Genomic DNA, 18419 nt, shown 5'->3' with positions numbered 1-18419 from the left:
GAAGAAAAATCTGTGCAATGGGCGATATGGTCGGCGATATCGAAAATAGTTTCGGAAAAGTTAAACAGATTCTACTTGACACACTCCAAAATAATATTGGCAGGATGGAATGAGCAGCGAAATAACTCTGGATAATTGAAGCAATACTTAAAAAGATGTAGAAATGCAGAAGGACGAAAAACACGAACATGAGATACAGGAAGCTGAATAATGAATTGAAAAGAGAACGGACAAGGCCAAAAAACAGTACATGGGACAGATATGTGAAGAAATAACGGAACTGTAACGACGCGTCAGATATGATCTAATATATCAGAAGGCATAAGAATTAGTAGGGAAAGCTAACAAAAGTATACTCGTACGAACGTTTGGAATCGAAGATCAACAAGGTCATATAGTCATTGACCTCCAAAGAATTTTTAGAATTTGGAAGGAACACATACAAGATCTGTATGATCAGAAGTGCCCCAAATATATTGTGACCGAGGCAGAGGAAGAGGTGGATGATGAAGAGAAAGAACGCAGTATATTGAAAAGCGAAATAGTGCAAGCAATCGGCGACATGCGAAGGAGAAAGGCCACTGAAGACGTCGACAAACCAGCAGATTTGCTCAATAGATTAAAAGGCAATGCAATGAAACCACTGACTTCACTTATCACACAAGATTTACCTGAGTGGAGAATGGCCAAAGGATTTTTTAATGTTGCAATGATTGGATTGCTCAAGAAAAAAGCAAGCAAAGAAGTGTAGCAATCACAGAAGCATTAGCCTTATTTCTTACACTGGAAAGATTATTGCACTCATACTGAACAGGCGGCTGGAAAGTAAGATAGAAGAGATGTTAGAAGGTGATCAATTTGGATTCCGGAAAGGAAAATGTACCAGAGATGCTATTTGGTTAATGGAAATTGTATCGGAACCAGTTCGTGATTTAAAAGTGGAGTTGTGCTTAAGTTTCATCGACTTGCAAAAAGCTTTGGACCGGGTCAATTGGACGAAACTTCTGAAAACACTTAAGAAACCGGTTTCAACTGGAGAGACTGACGACTCATTCGAAAACTGTAGATAGGAGAAAAAGTGAAGTTGCTCTTGAATGAAGGAGAAACCAATAGTGTGGAGATTGGAAAAAGAGTCAGACAAGGATGTACTATGCCGTCACAACTATTCAACATTTACAGTGAATGAAGGAAGTATTAGTGGAAATTGAGGATTTCAAGATTGGAGAGCAGATCATTAACTAGGTCAGGTATGCAGACGATATGACTATTATAGATAGAACCGAAGAAGGACTACGGGAGATGATTGACAAAGTAATTGACTCTGAGAAACTATATGGGATGGAAATCAACATCAAAAAGTTGAAAATCATGAGAATATCCTTCGGAAACGCACCCTTATGAGTAGTGTTGTAAATTAAAAAAACGGTCGTATTTTTTCAGAAATGTAAGTTTTTTTAAAAAAAACATTGCATCCCGTTTTTTCTAAATTTCGTTTTTTTTTTCAAATAGTCATTTGTAATGCATCTTATGTCTATTTAAGTATGAAATATTTTGATGTAGGTGTAATCACCGTAAAATGCAACATAAATTAAACGCTAAATACAATAAATTAAACGCTACAAATATTTTACAATTTAAAAGAATACCATACCTATTAACAACTCCAGTTTTAGCAGTTTTCATCAATATCAACTAAGAAATAAAAGTAGAAATGAAATTTTGTTTTTTCCTGAAAGCAGGCCTTTAATAAGTACGAAAATAATGTCAGGAACAGTATAAAATTCCAATATCTTGTCTAAAGGTAAAAACTAATACTAATTTGCCTAATGGTATTTTTTCTAAATGTCATATATAAATAATTTGTCGACTAGATATATATGATATGCAGAGCCGGCTCTACCATATATGCAACACGTGCATTTGCATGGAGCGGCAAGCTTGGATGGTCTGTCAAAATCTGTCATAAGTATATTATTTAAATTAAATGTTTCTTGTTGGAAACAGACTTCATGATGATGGTAGTTACATTTACTAAGCTGACCTTCTGTTTGAATACTACATTTATAAATTATGTTTAGATTGCATTAATTTAAGGCCACATGGACAATGCTAAAGCAAATAGTAAAATAAATCCGAGCACAAATTGCTTGATTGTTGTCAAATGCAAGAATTCAATTCTCGAATAGTAGTGAATATGTTCCGTTTAGTAAGTTATCACAGTTTTGATATGAAAATAGTCTTGTTTTTGTCAGAAACAAGTTCCTTATCATTGAAGATAGAAACAAGTCTTTTATTTTAAAAAAAAATGTTAGAACATGTAGAAGAAAAATCAAGAAATAAAGATAAAAGAGCAACTTGTACTGAAATTGCAAACTGATACATTGAGATCGAAACTCGATAGTGAATTCTATAAAAAAGGATTACCATCTTTCATCTGCATGTGTGTTTGCTTTATCTTTCACTAACATAATAGATTAATATTTAAAGAAAAAAACAGACACAACGGGATTGCATTTTTAGTAAGTATTTAAGCCTTTCTGAGTGCGACTGCACTTACCCTCACCTTTGTTGTTCATGCTGGAGTAGCATACTTAAAATCATGACTTTTAAGATTTGTTCTTTCTGGAGAAAGGGGAAGGCAGCAAATTATGGCATTGCACTAGGCGACAAATTGACTGGGACCGGCCCTGATGATATGTATATAAAAGACATGAATATAGGATGACTCAATTTGAAGTAATGCAGGGTGTTTCAAAATTAATATTAGGGTTTTGAAACTTTGTAGTATCTATTACAATTAACTTACAATTATAAATATTATATCAAATGAAAGAGCAACTCAAACAGTTTTGTACGCACGCATGTACATGCTTTGTTTCTTCTGTCTGCCGTTAGAAAGAGCAAGCAGCAAAGATGTAGACTAGAGAGCAGAAAGCTTTTTGTGTTTTAATAAAGACTGAATTTGTGCAGTGCAACCGTCTGTGTGAAGAATATTAAGGAGACGCTTGCAACTACGTCTTTATCGTTTGCAGTTGCTACACGTCTCAAGCCTACAGACTACGGTTCACGTGCCAATTTCGCAAGTGAAATATTCCTGCATAACAATGAAGATTTTCTGGATCGTGTCGTCTTCAGTGATAAATCGACCTTTTTCCTAAGAGCTAATGTGAACACTCATAATGTTTGCATCTGGCCGTCAGCAAATCCTCAGGAGATGGTACAGTTGAAATGAGACTCCACTAAATTGAGTGTTTTTTGTGCCATATGGCGGAAAGTTTATGGGCCTTTCTCGCCTATCGACTAGATGTGTGCCGTGTGACGAATGAATCTCACATTGAACACTTGTAGCAAAGACTGTTTGAGGTGCTCTTTTACTTGATGCATTGCTTATAATTGTACGTAAAATATGATAAGTACTACGAAGACTTAAAACCCCAAAATTTATTTTGAAAAACCCTGCATTTCTCGCCAACAGTGTTGGAACTAATATGTAAAAACGAGAGAAAATTTTCCTTATAAAATTATTGTTTACAACGATATTATTATTAGTCGAGACTATAACTACAACAACAACATGAGTTAGTAGTCAAAAAATGTAATCAAATGTATAATCGGTGGCCCAAGTGGCCAAAGTGGCACACACGGGTGTGTCACTTGTTTAATCCGCTCCTGTGTGGACACTAATTAAGATATTGGGATATTATTCTTGCAAAATATGGTTGGACTATAATTTATCATATTAATTTCTTTTTCTTCTGGTGTCGAATTTCCTTCTCAAATTTCACCCCAGTCAAAAATTTGAGAATCTTCTAATTTCGAATTTCCTTTACTTCTTTTTTCCTCGTAGCTTCCTTCGTTGTAGAAAGATCTCCTTAAGACTTGCCATGTAGATACTTCGGATGCATACCTAACTGTTGACACTAATTGGACGGGCCTGCGCGCAGTGTTGCCAATTCTCCTATATTTGGGCAAAAAATTAGAGATTTTTGTTTATAAATCCGTACCTATACGTCCGAGTGCAAGTCAACTTATGCCAATCGAACATTTGTTCTTACTTAACAAACGCAAGTACAGATCGTTACAATGGGGTAATTAGGGAGCGCACGTAAAATTCGTATTTAGGTTCTAGCCCTTGATTTTTCTAGTTTTTCCTTACTTTTCTGTTTACCGTAATATATTTTTGGTAATTAGAAGCTTTGTTCCTTAAATATCGCCATAATACTTGTAGGATATATTAGTGGTGTACCAATGTTTAATTTAAGATAGTTTGTGTGTGTCTGATAGTAGTGTTGCCAGCTACAGAAAATTTTAATTCTAGATTTTAGGGGGAAATTTTGGAAAAATTATATGTTTAGTCTCTATTATTTCCCTCTTATTGGCTATATCGGGACAAACGTACCAGTATCTGGAAGTCTCGTCTTTGATCTACACAACGCACTATAGAAAGTTTCAATAGGACAATTAGGGGAAGTACAGTTGAGGTTTACAGTAGACATTGTTCTCTAATTGGAAAGATAACTGATTTTTTTAAAGGTGGAATTAGATATTTTTTATTGACATGCTTACTTTATTAGATATCGTCACAATACTTGTAGGATATATTAGAGGGATACCAAAGCATATTTTAAGATAGTTTGTGTGTGTCTGATAGTAGTGTTGCCAGCTACAGACAATTTTAATTTTAGACTTGAGGGACAAATTTTGGAAAAGTCCAAAAATGACCTGGGGCCGAAAGAAATAATCACACAATTTTGCTCGTATAGGTACAAAGAAACAAACGATTTGTAAGTTATGAGGGCTTCGACTCAAGTTCTGTTGATTATTTCAATAAATCTGCAACATAAATCAATAAATAATAGTTGCCAGAAAAAAAACAGACATTTGAAAAAAAACATGAAAAAGAACGATGTTTTTTATTGAAAAAAAACTTCACAGAAAAAAAAAGTTTTTTTACAACGCTACTTATGAGTCAGAATAGAATAAAAAATAACTTGAAGAGGTCGATTGTTTCAAGTATCTGGGAAGTATTTTGACGATAAACGCTTACTGAACCTAAGAGACCAGGTCAAGAATAGTCATAGCCAAAGAAGTATTTAACAAAAGAAGATCACTCTTAACTAGCATGCTTAATGTTGGACTTAGCAAGAAGCTTGTTAAGTGCTATATATGGACGTTGTATATTACGTGGTATGGTTCAGAGACTCGGATATTGCGGAAGTTAGAGAAGAAATATTTAGAGAGTTTTGAAATAAGGTGTTGGAGGAAAATGGAGAAGATAAAATAGACAGAGAGAGAGCAACAAATGAAGATGTTTGAAAACGGATATGAGAGAAAGGGACAATTCCAGCCAGCATCATTCGTAGGAAGGCTAATTGGCTGACTTGATTTGAGTTTAACGTCCCGTTCATTAGTCCTAGGACCTGCTGAAAGGCAGAATACTTAAAATAATAATAATAATAATAATAATAATAATAATAATAATAATAATAATAATAATAATAATAATAATAATAATAATAATAATAATAATAATAGGAGATCCGAATCATACAAAAATATAACTTACTCTTAATTTATGCCAAGCAGTCGTTCCATAGATAAATTTAGCAAAATGTTCAAGCATCATATGCGCTTGGTCCCATACTTCTTCGCTCCTGTCTCTTGGTAGAAAACGGACTAATCTTAGTGGAATAGCATATGATATTTCATTTGCTTTGGCTAGCTTTCCAGATTGTACGATCAGCTGAGCTCGTGTCTTCGAAGGAATATTTTCAAGATTATCACTGTTCAAATATCTAGAAATCATAGCCCAATTGTCAGCATCATAGTTCACGTAGCAGAAAGCTGAAAATAAAGAATTTAGAGATAAATTTATTAATAAGAATTGTATGAGAATTGTTATTTACTTATTTAGTTGTTATACTGTCTTACAAGTTTAAGTTGTGCGGGAAATAGGCTATTAAATTTTAGTATGTTCCCATTAGTTAAAGCACAAGACTTTGGCGAATGATTAGTGATATACGATACTTATCTTTACCAAAGTGAATTCTATAATTATTTTATGAGGGTAGCATGAACCTTAAATGTACTGTACAAATAATTTCCCAGAACGTCCTCAATTCCCAGTTATTCTACTGCATATATTTTCACAGATTTAGAACTTTTTTTTTTTTTCGAAGGGAGTGGGAGAATAGAAGAAGAGCTGCAGAGAACACCATAAACGTTTACAGTAATTACAGACATGACAAAAGCCAATTTTTATTTTCTTCTTGGGGCAATTTTCTGCTTGGAGTTATAACCGTCACAAGTTATAGAAGTATTTTTGTGGACGCTCTATATATTTTGGAAAGACAGTGATTATTTTTTTCGATTTATACTTTATTCTGCGACGCAAATAAGTTCTTTTTGATGGGAACTGTTTTCTTCCGACGCAATTGAACAAAGAAGTCTTTCATCGTTTTTCATATATATATAACACGTTATTTTGTGATGAGAACGTTTCAGTAAGCCACGAACCTTCTCAGTATTTCTACCTGACTTATTAATATGCAAAACTATGTTTTATGGTCATTTGCAACTGAATTAAGTGTATTCTCCAATCATTTATGTAAATTCTAGCTGACCAGACACCAGCCACATCACTTTACCAGTTTGTTATCTAAACATTCTCACGGTCATGTTATCGCAATGTCTCGTGCGTCGTGGACAGAGGACTAAAATTATCGTCAACTCTTCTTTATGTTCTATTTACATGTACACTCGTGTCCAAAAAGAGTGTCGCGTATCTATAACTGTCTTCTAGTAAGAATATAATTTGATAATGATGTTGCAGGGTACTTTTAATACTGATACTATGTGTATAATCGAGAAATGTATATTAGTGGTAAATTTCATAGGAAGAGAATTATAAATACGAGCATTAGAATGAGTAAAACAAAATGTTGCCAAATGGAGAAGAAAGTTTTGTTTTCGTTTTATTGTTTTTATTTACTGCTCTTTTGACATGCAATTTGCCACATACATGTCTTTACCGACTATACACATACTAACATTATAAGAAATACCGGCTGAATTATATTCGCCGGTGAATTATATTATCAAATTATATTCATAGAACAACATATTTATAGACATGCGACAACAATTTTGAACATGAGTGTACATACAGGTGATTTAATCTGAGTGCTTTTGAGAATGAACTGCCAACATTGATTCTTCGATCAATATAGCTCGTATCTCGAACCTCTAAGTTCGAGGAGTGTTACTCCGTGTTTCGAGGCAGCAACCATGCACGTCGTGTCGAGCATCAAGTATAATGTTGTGCTAAGGGGCGCAAGCTATTAACCAGTGAAGGACGTTTCCTTACGGCTAGCCCCAATTAGTAAACCACATGTTCACACACCTTGTGCGTACCAGTTATAACGCGCCCTCCAACATTATCATTCCACTTTGGAAACTACGTAATTTTGCTGAAGACTCGTATCGACTCTTCAGGATTGTTTGGAGCAGTAACCATATTACTACGAGGGATTATCCCGGCGACACTTCCCCAGTACTGATCCCTCTAATGCATTAATGGTGTGAGAAAAGCATATTTAGTGAAATCATTATCACCATCTTCAATTCTAATATATAAAGTGATCAAGGGCTGTAATACAGTGAGCAAGCAAAGTGTGATTTTATTAATGGAAATAATTATACATGTGCAGTGTTAAGTGTTGTGATCGTCTCTCTTGCATATTTTTCTTTTTTAATAGTATTCTAATAAATAAGTGTAGTGTCATTTAATCCACTGTAATTTCGTTGTGTGTATGAGTAATATTTGTGTGCGTTGTGGTCTGGATGACCGTCTGATCGTTCGTGAGGATTTCGAGACGAGACATCCGAACCTCTCGGTGCCTAATGATCATCACATCATTGAGACCGACGAGCAATTTAGGAACAATTCTATAATATCTTAATGGAGATGTCCTTCAACGTCTTACCTAGGTCTACGGAAAATACTCATTGGTAGGGCAACGGAGGATAGAACCACGAACAGTGACCAGGCAATTACAAATTAATGGCAGCCCGAACAGCGATACGACTTGGCGATTACAAAGTCGTTATTCTTGTAAAAATTAAAATCTTTCTATTCCTTTCGATGGTTCAACAGAGATTTAGCATGCCGTTCAGGAACGAAGCTTATGAGACGTGGACTTACACCTTAACTTGGGATCCGAATCACATGAATTCCGTTGGAAATCGAACCTGGATTCCAGCACCTAAGACGAGTACATAAAACATACAGTGTGTCACAAAAGTTCCCTGCTATAGGGTAACTCTTGCTATTATCAGTTACAATAAAATGTAAGAGGCGAACCCGTCACCAAATATGTTTTCAATCTAAAGTAAAGGATATTTTTAAAAATCGGACTAGCCGTAAGAAATGTACGCTCTTCATGCGCCCAGTTTTAAATAAAGATGGAACGTTGCCTTTTACCGGGAGGTAGATAAATTTTGTAAGAGTATTGTAAATGGGGGCATGTGTGAAATGAGGCTGGCCATCGATACGTTAGCGTAAAAGACAATAACTTCATTCACTTATGTTGTGGGTCCAGGTAAACGGCAACGTTGTATTTTCATTTAATATTGAGCGCATAAAGAGTGTGTAGCCCAAACATCTCGTCCGATTTAAAAAATCTTTACTTCAGATTGAAAACATGATATTTGAAGACGGTTTCCCCTCTTACATTTTGTTGCAACTCTATAATAACAGAGTTACTCTGTGTCAATGAACTTTTGAGACATCCGGTGTACCCATGAAGTAGGTCATCTTTCTATTTAAAATATAGTTTAAGATTCTGTAACGCAACCACAGACGAGCCAAATACTGGTGTGAAGACTTCAAATATTTCACAGGAATTGATCCTTTTATTCCGCTGAGGTTTTAGTTCTTTTGGAACGAATCGTTCCGGAACTACTCATCAATTTGTAGCCTCAGCTATTAGCAATTATCGTTACACTCTCTCAGACTGACGCCATCTGTTGGACAATTCTATAGAAACTTTGAAGTCTGTGCATTATTCTGACTATTGTTGCTATTCATCTTTTTTGTCTGTGCGTCATCACTGCCAATTTCTACTTCAACAAATACATAGGTGGATATTTCACTTAGTTGCTTATCACCCTTTTGATTAAACGCTATCAATCTATAGATTTATGGCTAATGCCATAATATTACCCTTTCAATCAAAAGAGAATGTATTCTTTGCTATGTGGCTAGGAGGTACTCGAATTTAGTGAACGGTGGCGGATCCTTCTCAAAGAGGACAACTTTTCTCTGATAGTACCGCTGTTAGCCTCCAAAACTTCAAGGGAACTGAAAACAATAGAATTTCTTCCCATCCTGATTATTCATCCTGCTTACCCTTAGCCCGTACATCTGATTGTAGTTGATGGCACACTTCCTGCGTCGTAGAAATCTTGAAACTTAAACGCAGTGGAAACTACGGTCCAGGAGTTTTTTTTTTTCCCTAGGTAGGGCCAATAAATTGTACCAGACCGGAATTGATATTTTTGGATAAAAGATGACTAAATACCATAGATTATGGTGAGTTAAACTTTGAAGAATAAAACTGTTTCTATTATTTCAATCTGAGCGTTTTCATTTTGTTCATGTTGGTTCAGAACTTGGGTAACATTCTACTAATTAATTTTATAGGGTAACAGATTAACTTCTTTTTTGTAACAGGTTCGAGCCCTGAATAGAAGCACAATCACATATAAATGGAAATCCATAGTAAATGGACTTTTAATTCTCGTCTGTTTCTTGGCGGACTATACTGCTCACATGGAAAGCAACAGAGACAGATGAGTACAACAGATAGTTTTGTATTCTTACTTCAAGGTTTGGAATTTTCTTCTATTGTAAATACTGTGCACAAATAACAAAAATATTACGTAATGTAGAAGATACCAGAAAAGTTGATGCAAAAGGTTTCCTAGTAGATTTTTTTAAATTTTTCTACCAATTTCAAATTTCCTAGATATTGTTACAAAACACTTGAAAGTATAAACATGATTATTACCGTTTAGACTGCACTATTTGCAATGTCATGCTTACTTTGTGCTCAAATTTACATAAAGTATAGCTTTTATAAGCACTAGATATCTTTATCTTTTTCCATTATTAAATATAAGTGGAAAGTACATGTTTTAAGAATATTGTGTAACGTTTACTTTTAGAATTAGGAGTTTAAAACTTCGTATTGATTCAAGTATAATTGAGTTGTAATACAACAATATTCTTGATATGAAGAATATTATAATAGTACTCCCGTAAACTACAAACAATAAAGAAAGAAGTACATATTAACGATTTTTAATTCAAGTATCACATTGCACATAAGGTAATGAGTTTAGAATAATTGTATTTTGCCTATGTTCGTATGTTGTGCATCCAAACCAACTCAATGGATATATTTACCTGACTCTTCTGGATTAACAAGAATGAATTCAGTTCTATTTGGAAGTCCTGTCAATGAGCCTTCTTTGTTTCTCAGGAATGTTCTTGCTGTTTGATCTTCGAACTCAAGCTCAGACTGTGTTGTATAATAGATAGGAATAGTCCACACAATATCTTCTGTTTTGTTAGAATATAAAGGCAGTTCCAAGAACACTTTCTGAAAGTAAAATAAGTATGTTTCTGAAATATTTTGAACAACGTCGCCGGAACATACGAGTACATACAAGTATATTATATTGTGGATTTACTTTGATTCATTACCTTGTTAAAATATGGATATCACTGCATCTTTAATAACTTTTATATAATTTTAACATACCCAAAATATGATTTAGATGACCAGACTTTTAGTGGTTACATAAGGATAGACACTTTTATTATATTGATGTGATTGAAATATCCAATTAGCATATTGTACTTTCAAAGCACCGCTCGTCCGTCAAAATGAAAACTTTAATAGCTGCTTACAAAGGGTCCCCGGTCGCACAGACACATTCGTGCCATCCCTCATTCAACTACTTCATCTGGATTGTACGATGTGAATACGTCTTTAATCAGATTTTGCACCAGCCGGTCATCAGGAAGTTCTTTCCTGCCAAGGACTGATCAATATGCCAAAAGGGCTGCTAGTACGAGAGAGTCCAAGAGAATACGACGGGTGTAAAATAATTTTATACTGCAACTCAAGGAGAGCCTGTACTCTTCATTGGGGCTCAGGTGATCATGCGACATGAGGACACCACGTCTGTTTACCATTGCTGATGTTCCGGAGAACTTCGTTGAGTCCAACACTAATGATCTGGAGAGATTGATTAGTTCTTCCAAAAAGGACCTGACGAATCACCACAATACCTATATAAACACCTTTTGCGGATGAAAGTGGATAATCGGAAAATATCCCCAATTGATCACCACCTACTATCCTGATTCTTTAGGATTGTCATAGCAGATTTATTTTTCGTCAGGCAAAATTCAAAAAACCTTTCCAAATATTCAGTGTGCTCAAGGTACTGTATATCTCAGACGACTATTATTGGTGACCAATTTCAGCTCATGTAGTATCCATGAATCCAACATTTTCACCTTACCAACACGTTGAGCTGGAGATCTACAATAGTATTGTCTAACTTGTCTATAATTCTGTGGGTGCATGCAAGAACCTGGTATGTGACATTTTTGTGAAAAGTGAGTTATTGCCATTCATGAAGGTTCCAGAGGTCATTCTACTTCCTGTAAAAAAAATATAGAGTTGTGGGAGGTTTACAAGTCCACCAAAAGCTGGGGCGCACATCGTATCAGGAGTTAGAAGTAACGCTTGTTGAGTTGCGTTGAGTTTAATGTTCCGTTCAGCAGCGAGGCTATATGAGACGTGGACCTACTGATTAACGTGTAATCCGAACCACATGCGCTCCCGCCGGAAACCGAACAGAATTAACGCTTGTAGCGTGCAATAACCCGATATGTTCTAGCTGCATTCCACTCCTCCCACTCTTGATGCAAACGACATTGTAGTGGACTTTGAATGATGCACAACACAATTTTCAGTTACCTGGTCGTACTTCCTATATTGTTACATGGATTTTGGAATTTGAAAACAAGAAAAGGTCTACAACAGGAGTATACATTCCACATGTGGGCCGACTTCATTAGAAAATCAGAAAGAGACAGATCTTTCCAAGTAACAGAAATGACGAGAAATATGTTCTTTTCCCTTGCTCCTGTTATTTCATCATTAATCTTCCGCAAAGAATGTATTCAGGGTGACCCAGTTTACATACAGAAAGCTTGCAAAATTAGAATTACGAAGGTGGAATCTGGTATTGTCCATGTCACTTACTCTCCGATATAACTAAATGGCAAATAATCATCATCGCCGTGCGTGGCCAGCACCCACATCTCTAGGAATTGCGTGCTCTGTACTTCGGATGAAGAAACTCGTCTGCTGCGAAAGTAAAGGATTTGGGAAAGTTTCTTACTTATATTCCACTAGAACTGCTGAGTTGAGTTGATTTTGAGTTTAACGTCCCTTTCAGCAGCAAGGCTATATGAGACGGTCCACCAGAACTGCGAGACTACTACGAAAGTAAAATCAGCGCAACCTAATCCTCAAACGGCTTAAAAAGAAGGTGAACACATTCAAGTCAGTCACATATTTCCTTATTGCATAAGAGAGATAAATAAACAAGTACTTTTAGTTGAGGATGGTCTTTCGATTGAGCTGGTGAAAAAAACGATATTGCATTTTTTACCTTCTTGTATAGAAAGTCATGTACAAACTTAGTGAATACATTGTATAATCTTTATAGCTCCATATGTTGGATTTAGTTTAAAATGACTTTTTAACATTTTCTATATTATTGATACTACCATTGTTATTGATACATTAGCAAAATATACAATTTTTTTGTATAAGTCTAGCGATGGCAGCAGCCCGTCCTATAGACATTACACTCGTGCCGTTAATGATTTGTTTGGAGTGTTATTTATGAGTGGTTAAGATAAATGTTCTACTTGAATGCGAAAGAAGCCCGTTGAGAACGATTTGAATGTCACTTATATTCAAAGTGTTGCTCCACCGCCAAAAAATTACAGCTTCTGCAGGTCAACACACAGAAAGAGATGTAGACGTAGAAAGCGAAATAGAAACACTAGCAGAGGAAGAAAATGGTGACAATTGAGACTAGTGTCACCATCATGTAACATATCAGGTTCATGTACGCTAAGAACTGTCTGTCGAAAGTTCCATTTTTCATTCTAACAATTGTGTACGTAACATTTTCGCATAAAACCAGACAGCGATTTCTGGATATTATGTCATGATCATTTACTAAATAGTGAAACCAAAATGTAATGATCAAAGCAGTTAATGTAGGTATTATAGCCCGAAAACTTTGCAGCTCTTTATTTCAAAATGCTTTAATTGTAATATATCAGGTTCTTACATGCACTCACAGAATTGTACCAACATTTTTCACACCCACTTCGACAGTGTTCCAGATGAGCATACCAGATCATGTTGTATGTCGGTATTCACTGAGCCCTTTTTTTAATGTGTCACTGAGGCAAAATTTCACAAACCAAGTACGTGAAGTACGTTCCCTCATCACTCCTGCTCAAATGCACTTCTGATTACTTTTTGCGGTTATATGAGCAGAATGCTAAAGTTTGAATTTGCGAAGGAAAAACCTCTTGAAATCGTGTATTCCATGGTACACTGTCAGAGGACGCTGTTCAACTACACACTGGTTCCTGAGTGAGCACCCCAACATATTTTGTAAACATGTATGTACTTCTTGATGTCGTAGGTGTCACGTCGGTCCATCAATTGGTTACATTGTGGAGAGTGATTACCCACAAAACGTAAAATTGAATATTTCAATCGCAGCAACCCAATACATTTCGATTTGAAGGAACTATATCGCGAATAGATATCATTAAACAGTCTTGAAATTTAGAATCACCGCTTTAGATTTAGTTGACCGTTTACAAAGAAATAATAAATCTGTCAGTGGTGTCGTCAAGATCTATTATTGAGGTACATTTGAGGATGACTGTATCTCAAGAATGGAAAGCACCATCGAAATACAATTCATATTCTAAATTAACATCCTTAATTTATCTAGCTTTTTCAATATGATGAAATGTCTTTGAGTGGATTCAGTAAACATTTACGTTCGGATGGACTTTTTATAGGTGGGTCCAAGTTAAGCGAAATTCGTTTCGAAGTTCGATCACCTCGTTTAATTATTATTATATTTATTGCTATTAATTACTACGTCCTATCAAACTCACTTCTTCTATTAGACTGGATTGTACTTTAACAACTACATTACCGAAGCACGGTTGACAGTGAAATGCCTGTGAGTTTTACTGCAAAAAAGTTATTGGGTATATTTTAGTGTGTTACTGTCTATTACATTACTGACGTCAAGGGATTCATACCTGGCTAAGAGCTGCGGTTCCATGATCATAGTTTCTTTGAACATTGACAACGGGAAATCTTAATGTTTCAATCCATACGTTGGCCATTTCGCTCAGCGATATATCATCTGGTAATATTTCACTCTCGTGGCACACGCGGTTATAGATATCCCAGAAAAGTCTTTCATCGTATACTCCATATAAGCTGAGGAAAGATTCAAAGGATTTAAGTATGTGGAAGATTAAATTACAATTTATACACTTCAAGGCACAAAATAATATAAACGAAGTTGAAAGATGTCATTTTTTCAATTAGTCAGGCATAACACAAATGAGAAATGTAGTTGACATTACAGAGTTCACCTCAGGAATCTGAACCGCTATAAATAAGAATAGAAGTGATAGACATTAATATGAAATTTATGAAAGAATAGCTACAGCGCATCTAACCCAAATATTTACTGAATATTCAGAAAACAAATGTAGAAATTTTAGGAATCAACAACTTGACTTTCTTTCAGTATGGCCCGTATTATTTATTCTGAAACACATATTAGTGACATAAGTTTGCTCCAAAAATCCCAAAGTGCACGAGATTTGAATTGTATTGAACGTGACATGCAAAACTTCTACACTATGATAAAACTTACAGTGACCAATATGTAGAAATCCTAAAAATCATATAAGCACAGGAGACCTGAAATGCAAAAGTTCTAAAGTGCAGAAGTGCTACAAAATTATATAGATGTACTAGTCCTAAAATGTTGAAGTTCTAAAAGTCATAGTCATATAACTGGACAAATTCTAAAACGAAGAAGTTCTAATAATTATTTAGGTCAAATCCTCAAGTATAGAAGTCTTGAACTACAGAGAACTTAAAATTTAGAACTTATTCTAGTATGCGTTCTAGAATTTGTGCACTAAGGAGTTATGAATGTTGCTCGCGAGACAAAACTGCCTTCCTTTTCCATTCTTCTTCTGTCAACGTGGGCTTTCATCTTCCGTTGGCATCACTATCACTGCTATGCTATCATATCTGTTTATTTGTTGATTTAAATATTATCTCATGAGTCCAAAACACATAGTCTATTTGTATTTATTCACATGGAGAAATATAAAGAACTTACGAGTATGCTCTATTGGCTAAAGAAAACGATGGTAAGCACGAAAATCTTATGGTGAAATAATATTGTTAATGTGTAAAGTAGTTTGATCATACGGCTGGAGAACTCTCAGAGAATTCATGTACATGAATTATCATCTTAAGTTTGTGCATTTTAGAATTGAATTCAATAGAGAGTTTAGATAATTTTTATTTGGGGAAATATTTTCTCCTGGATAAAATTCCTCGGGCTGTTCTTGAACTCATTCCCATCGAATGTACGACGAACGTGTAAACCAGCAATTAGCATTCTATTCTCAAATTACTATGCTTTTATATGGCTTGTTCTCTTTGTTAAACAATGAAGAAAATTCACTTCATAAGATCGGTTGGTGACCCATGAAAACATTAATTCGTGTATTAACTCAGGTTGTAAGTAATGCCCATTTACGTAACGGTACTTAAAAAAGATTACTATCACAACTGCCTTAAAGTGCTTATATGTGTAATATATATTACAACTTTTAAAAGAACTGGAAAACTTGGACAATACGTATGTTCATAAATACTAATAGTGTTGTACTGTTAAGGAAAGTCACATTAGTTACCTATTTAAGTGGTTTAGTAAATTTATTACTGAGTAACACTTGCTGCATAATTTTCCAAATTAGTATATTATAACCTTATTTTTAGATATTAAAGTGTATTCCAATAATTGATAACAAGCAAATAGGCAAGGGGTTTACTTTTCGAAGAAATCTTCGGTTATGTTACTATTTTATTCTTCGTTTTATTACGTAGTAAATACTTGAAAAACATCCATCATATCTTCTTTTCTGAGCCGTTATTCTACTGAGCGGTGCAGGTAGTTTTCCCCTGAACCGACAGATGATGTATAAACATTTCAGTCATTGTTTTAAGCGCACGAGTAGCAGACCAAAATTCAATTGCAAATTTCGATTAGTTAAAATCAACATACGAGCATAAGGACGTGTTTTCTGTAATCAACTAGCTCTAAAGTATTTTACACCGTAATAAAAAGAATCAGGAGACTGGAATCAATTTGCGTCGAGACAAAGAGAAAGGGTGATGATGATAAGGAACGAACTGTTGGAAAAAGTGAACGAAAACTGGACAACCCTAAGAAAAGTCACGGACATGGTGTTTGTCTACCCCAAAGCTCATTGGCGGAACCTGGAACATCATGTTCCAGGGTTCTCAACCCTCCCGCACCGTACCCTAATATATGAGGTATGTTAAAAAGGAGCGAACTTTTGCTATAAAATCTGTATTCAGGAGCGGATTAAGGGCGGTGCCAATGGAGCCCAAGTTCCAGAGCCTCCAGGCTCAGGTGGCCCCCCAAAATCCCTCTCTCCAATACAAAATATAGCCATCAACTTATAGGCTTCAGACCCATGCTATTTTTTCCCGCTCGCTACGCTCGCGGTATCGCTAGAATTGAGTCCTCTTCCACCAGTGTCCTCACGATACTTATTTTGTGAGGGAGTGAGCTATTTAGGGCCTCTATTACAAACCAAATTATTAGCTTGTGGTGACAATTCCTTTGAAATATCTCCTTCATTTCAATGTCGTTTAATGACCTAAATGAATCCTTTGCAGAGCCAAAATGTAGGAAGAAAACTTTTCTAACAATGTAGTCTTGTACAGCTTTGTACAGCTTTCTATATATGATTTTTTCTTTTTACTATTTTTTTTATTTTATTTTTATTTATTTATTTATTTATTTATTGCAGGGACTACGATTTTCATGAATAACATCACGAACTCATCGACATGGTCGCCATCAGTTCATGTGGAAGGTCGTCTAGGTTTGAGATCCTCACCGACCGATATTCTGTCCTTTTCAAAAATCTTAAACCACTGATAGTACTGCATTTGACTGATACAGTCCTTTTCATATGCTTAGTTTAGCAAGTGAAATGCCTATGTAAAATTTCTGACACCTTTGTAGTAAAATTTCACAAACACACACACACACACACACACACACTAATTGTTCTTCAAGCTCTTTCATTGTCGATTTGTCACTAATTCGACAAACAGCTTATGCACGTGTTCACTTCAGCGGCTGTAGTTCGTCGACTAAAGCAAAATTAGGCAAACGGCAGGTTTTGTTGTCTAAATCTGCCTCCAGGTGCTCTCAGTAGCCGCAGTATGCTATGCTATGACGGTTGTATGCTATTTTAAAAGTTCGGTCTTTTATGAACACTCTTCGTATTTACATTAATAATACCGCCAACATTACGAAAGCTCATCATTTGTTCTCTAAATTTAGCTAATATTTTAAAATGACATTTTTACAGTATGTAATTTCAAGCAAAGTAAAAAAAAAAAACAAATATATAGGCCAGAATGTACTTACTTTTCAGAAAACAATTGTCTTATTGTTCTTCTATAATTTGCTGGAGATAGTGTGTGATTAAACATGGACAAAATGTTTTCATCTGCAATATAAATTTCAATTTATTATAATTTAAATTAAATGCGTCGCAAAAACCATGGTTTGTCAAACTTCTGTTTCTATTTCCTTTATGTTCTACTTTTCTTAAATCAATTTTACTTCAAAAGTTTAATTGAGATTTCAGACGATCAGAAAAGTGATCCTAACTATATATAAAACCACATCAACAGACTGACATAAAATAAAGGAGTACACTCTAAAAAGTGTGACGCTTAAATAAGCGTAAAAAAATTGCGATTTTTTTACATATAAAATGAATGCAATATTGTTACATACAAATGGAAGGTCTCATGTAACGTATAAATTAAGCACAATGTGACGCTTAAATGAACGTAACAAACTTGATGTATGTTACATATAAATAGAAGCGCCAACCGTTACACATAAATAGAATGCTCACCGTTACA

At 35.1% G+C, this 18419-nt stretch overlaps 1 protein-coding gene across 2 annotated transcripts in view; it reads right to left on the bottom strand.

The window, feature by feature from the left end:
* LOC145662522 (aminopeptidase N-like) overlaps positions 1-18419 on the bottom strand; it is a 154247-nt gene that overhangs the window by 50755 nt on the left and 85073 nt on the right. For both annotated transcript variants that reach the window (XM_081728181.1, XM_081728182.1), the window contains exons 7-10: positions 17914-17995; positions 14450-14633; positions 10469-10664; positions 5567-5844 (exon numbers count right to left, since the gene is read on the bottom strand). In XM_081728181.1, coding sequence (XP_081584307.1) covers positions 5567-5844; positions 10469-10664; positions 14450-14633; positions 17914-17995 — 740 coding nt within the window. The remainder of the gene's footprint in view (positions 1-5566; positions 5845-10468; positions 10665-14449; positions 14634-17913; positions 17996-18419) is intronic.

Source organism: Thermobia domestica, chromosome 10 (genome assembly GCF_964235325.1).
Source record: "Thermobia domestica chromosome 10, izTheDome1.hap1.1, whole genome shotgun sequence".
NCBI classification, from domain to species: Eukaryota; Metazoa; Arthropoda; class Insecta; order Zygentoma; family Lepismatidae; genus Thermobia; species Thermobia domestica.
Note: the sequence above shows the minus strand (reverse complement) of the source record. Positions and strands in the feature narration are given on the sequence as shown.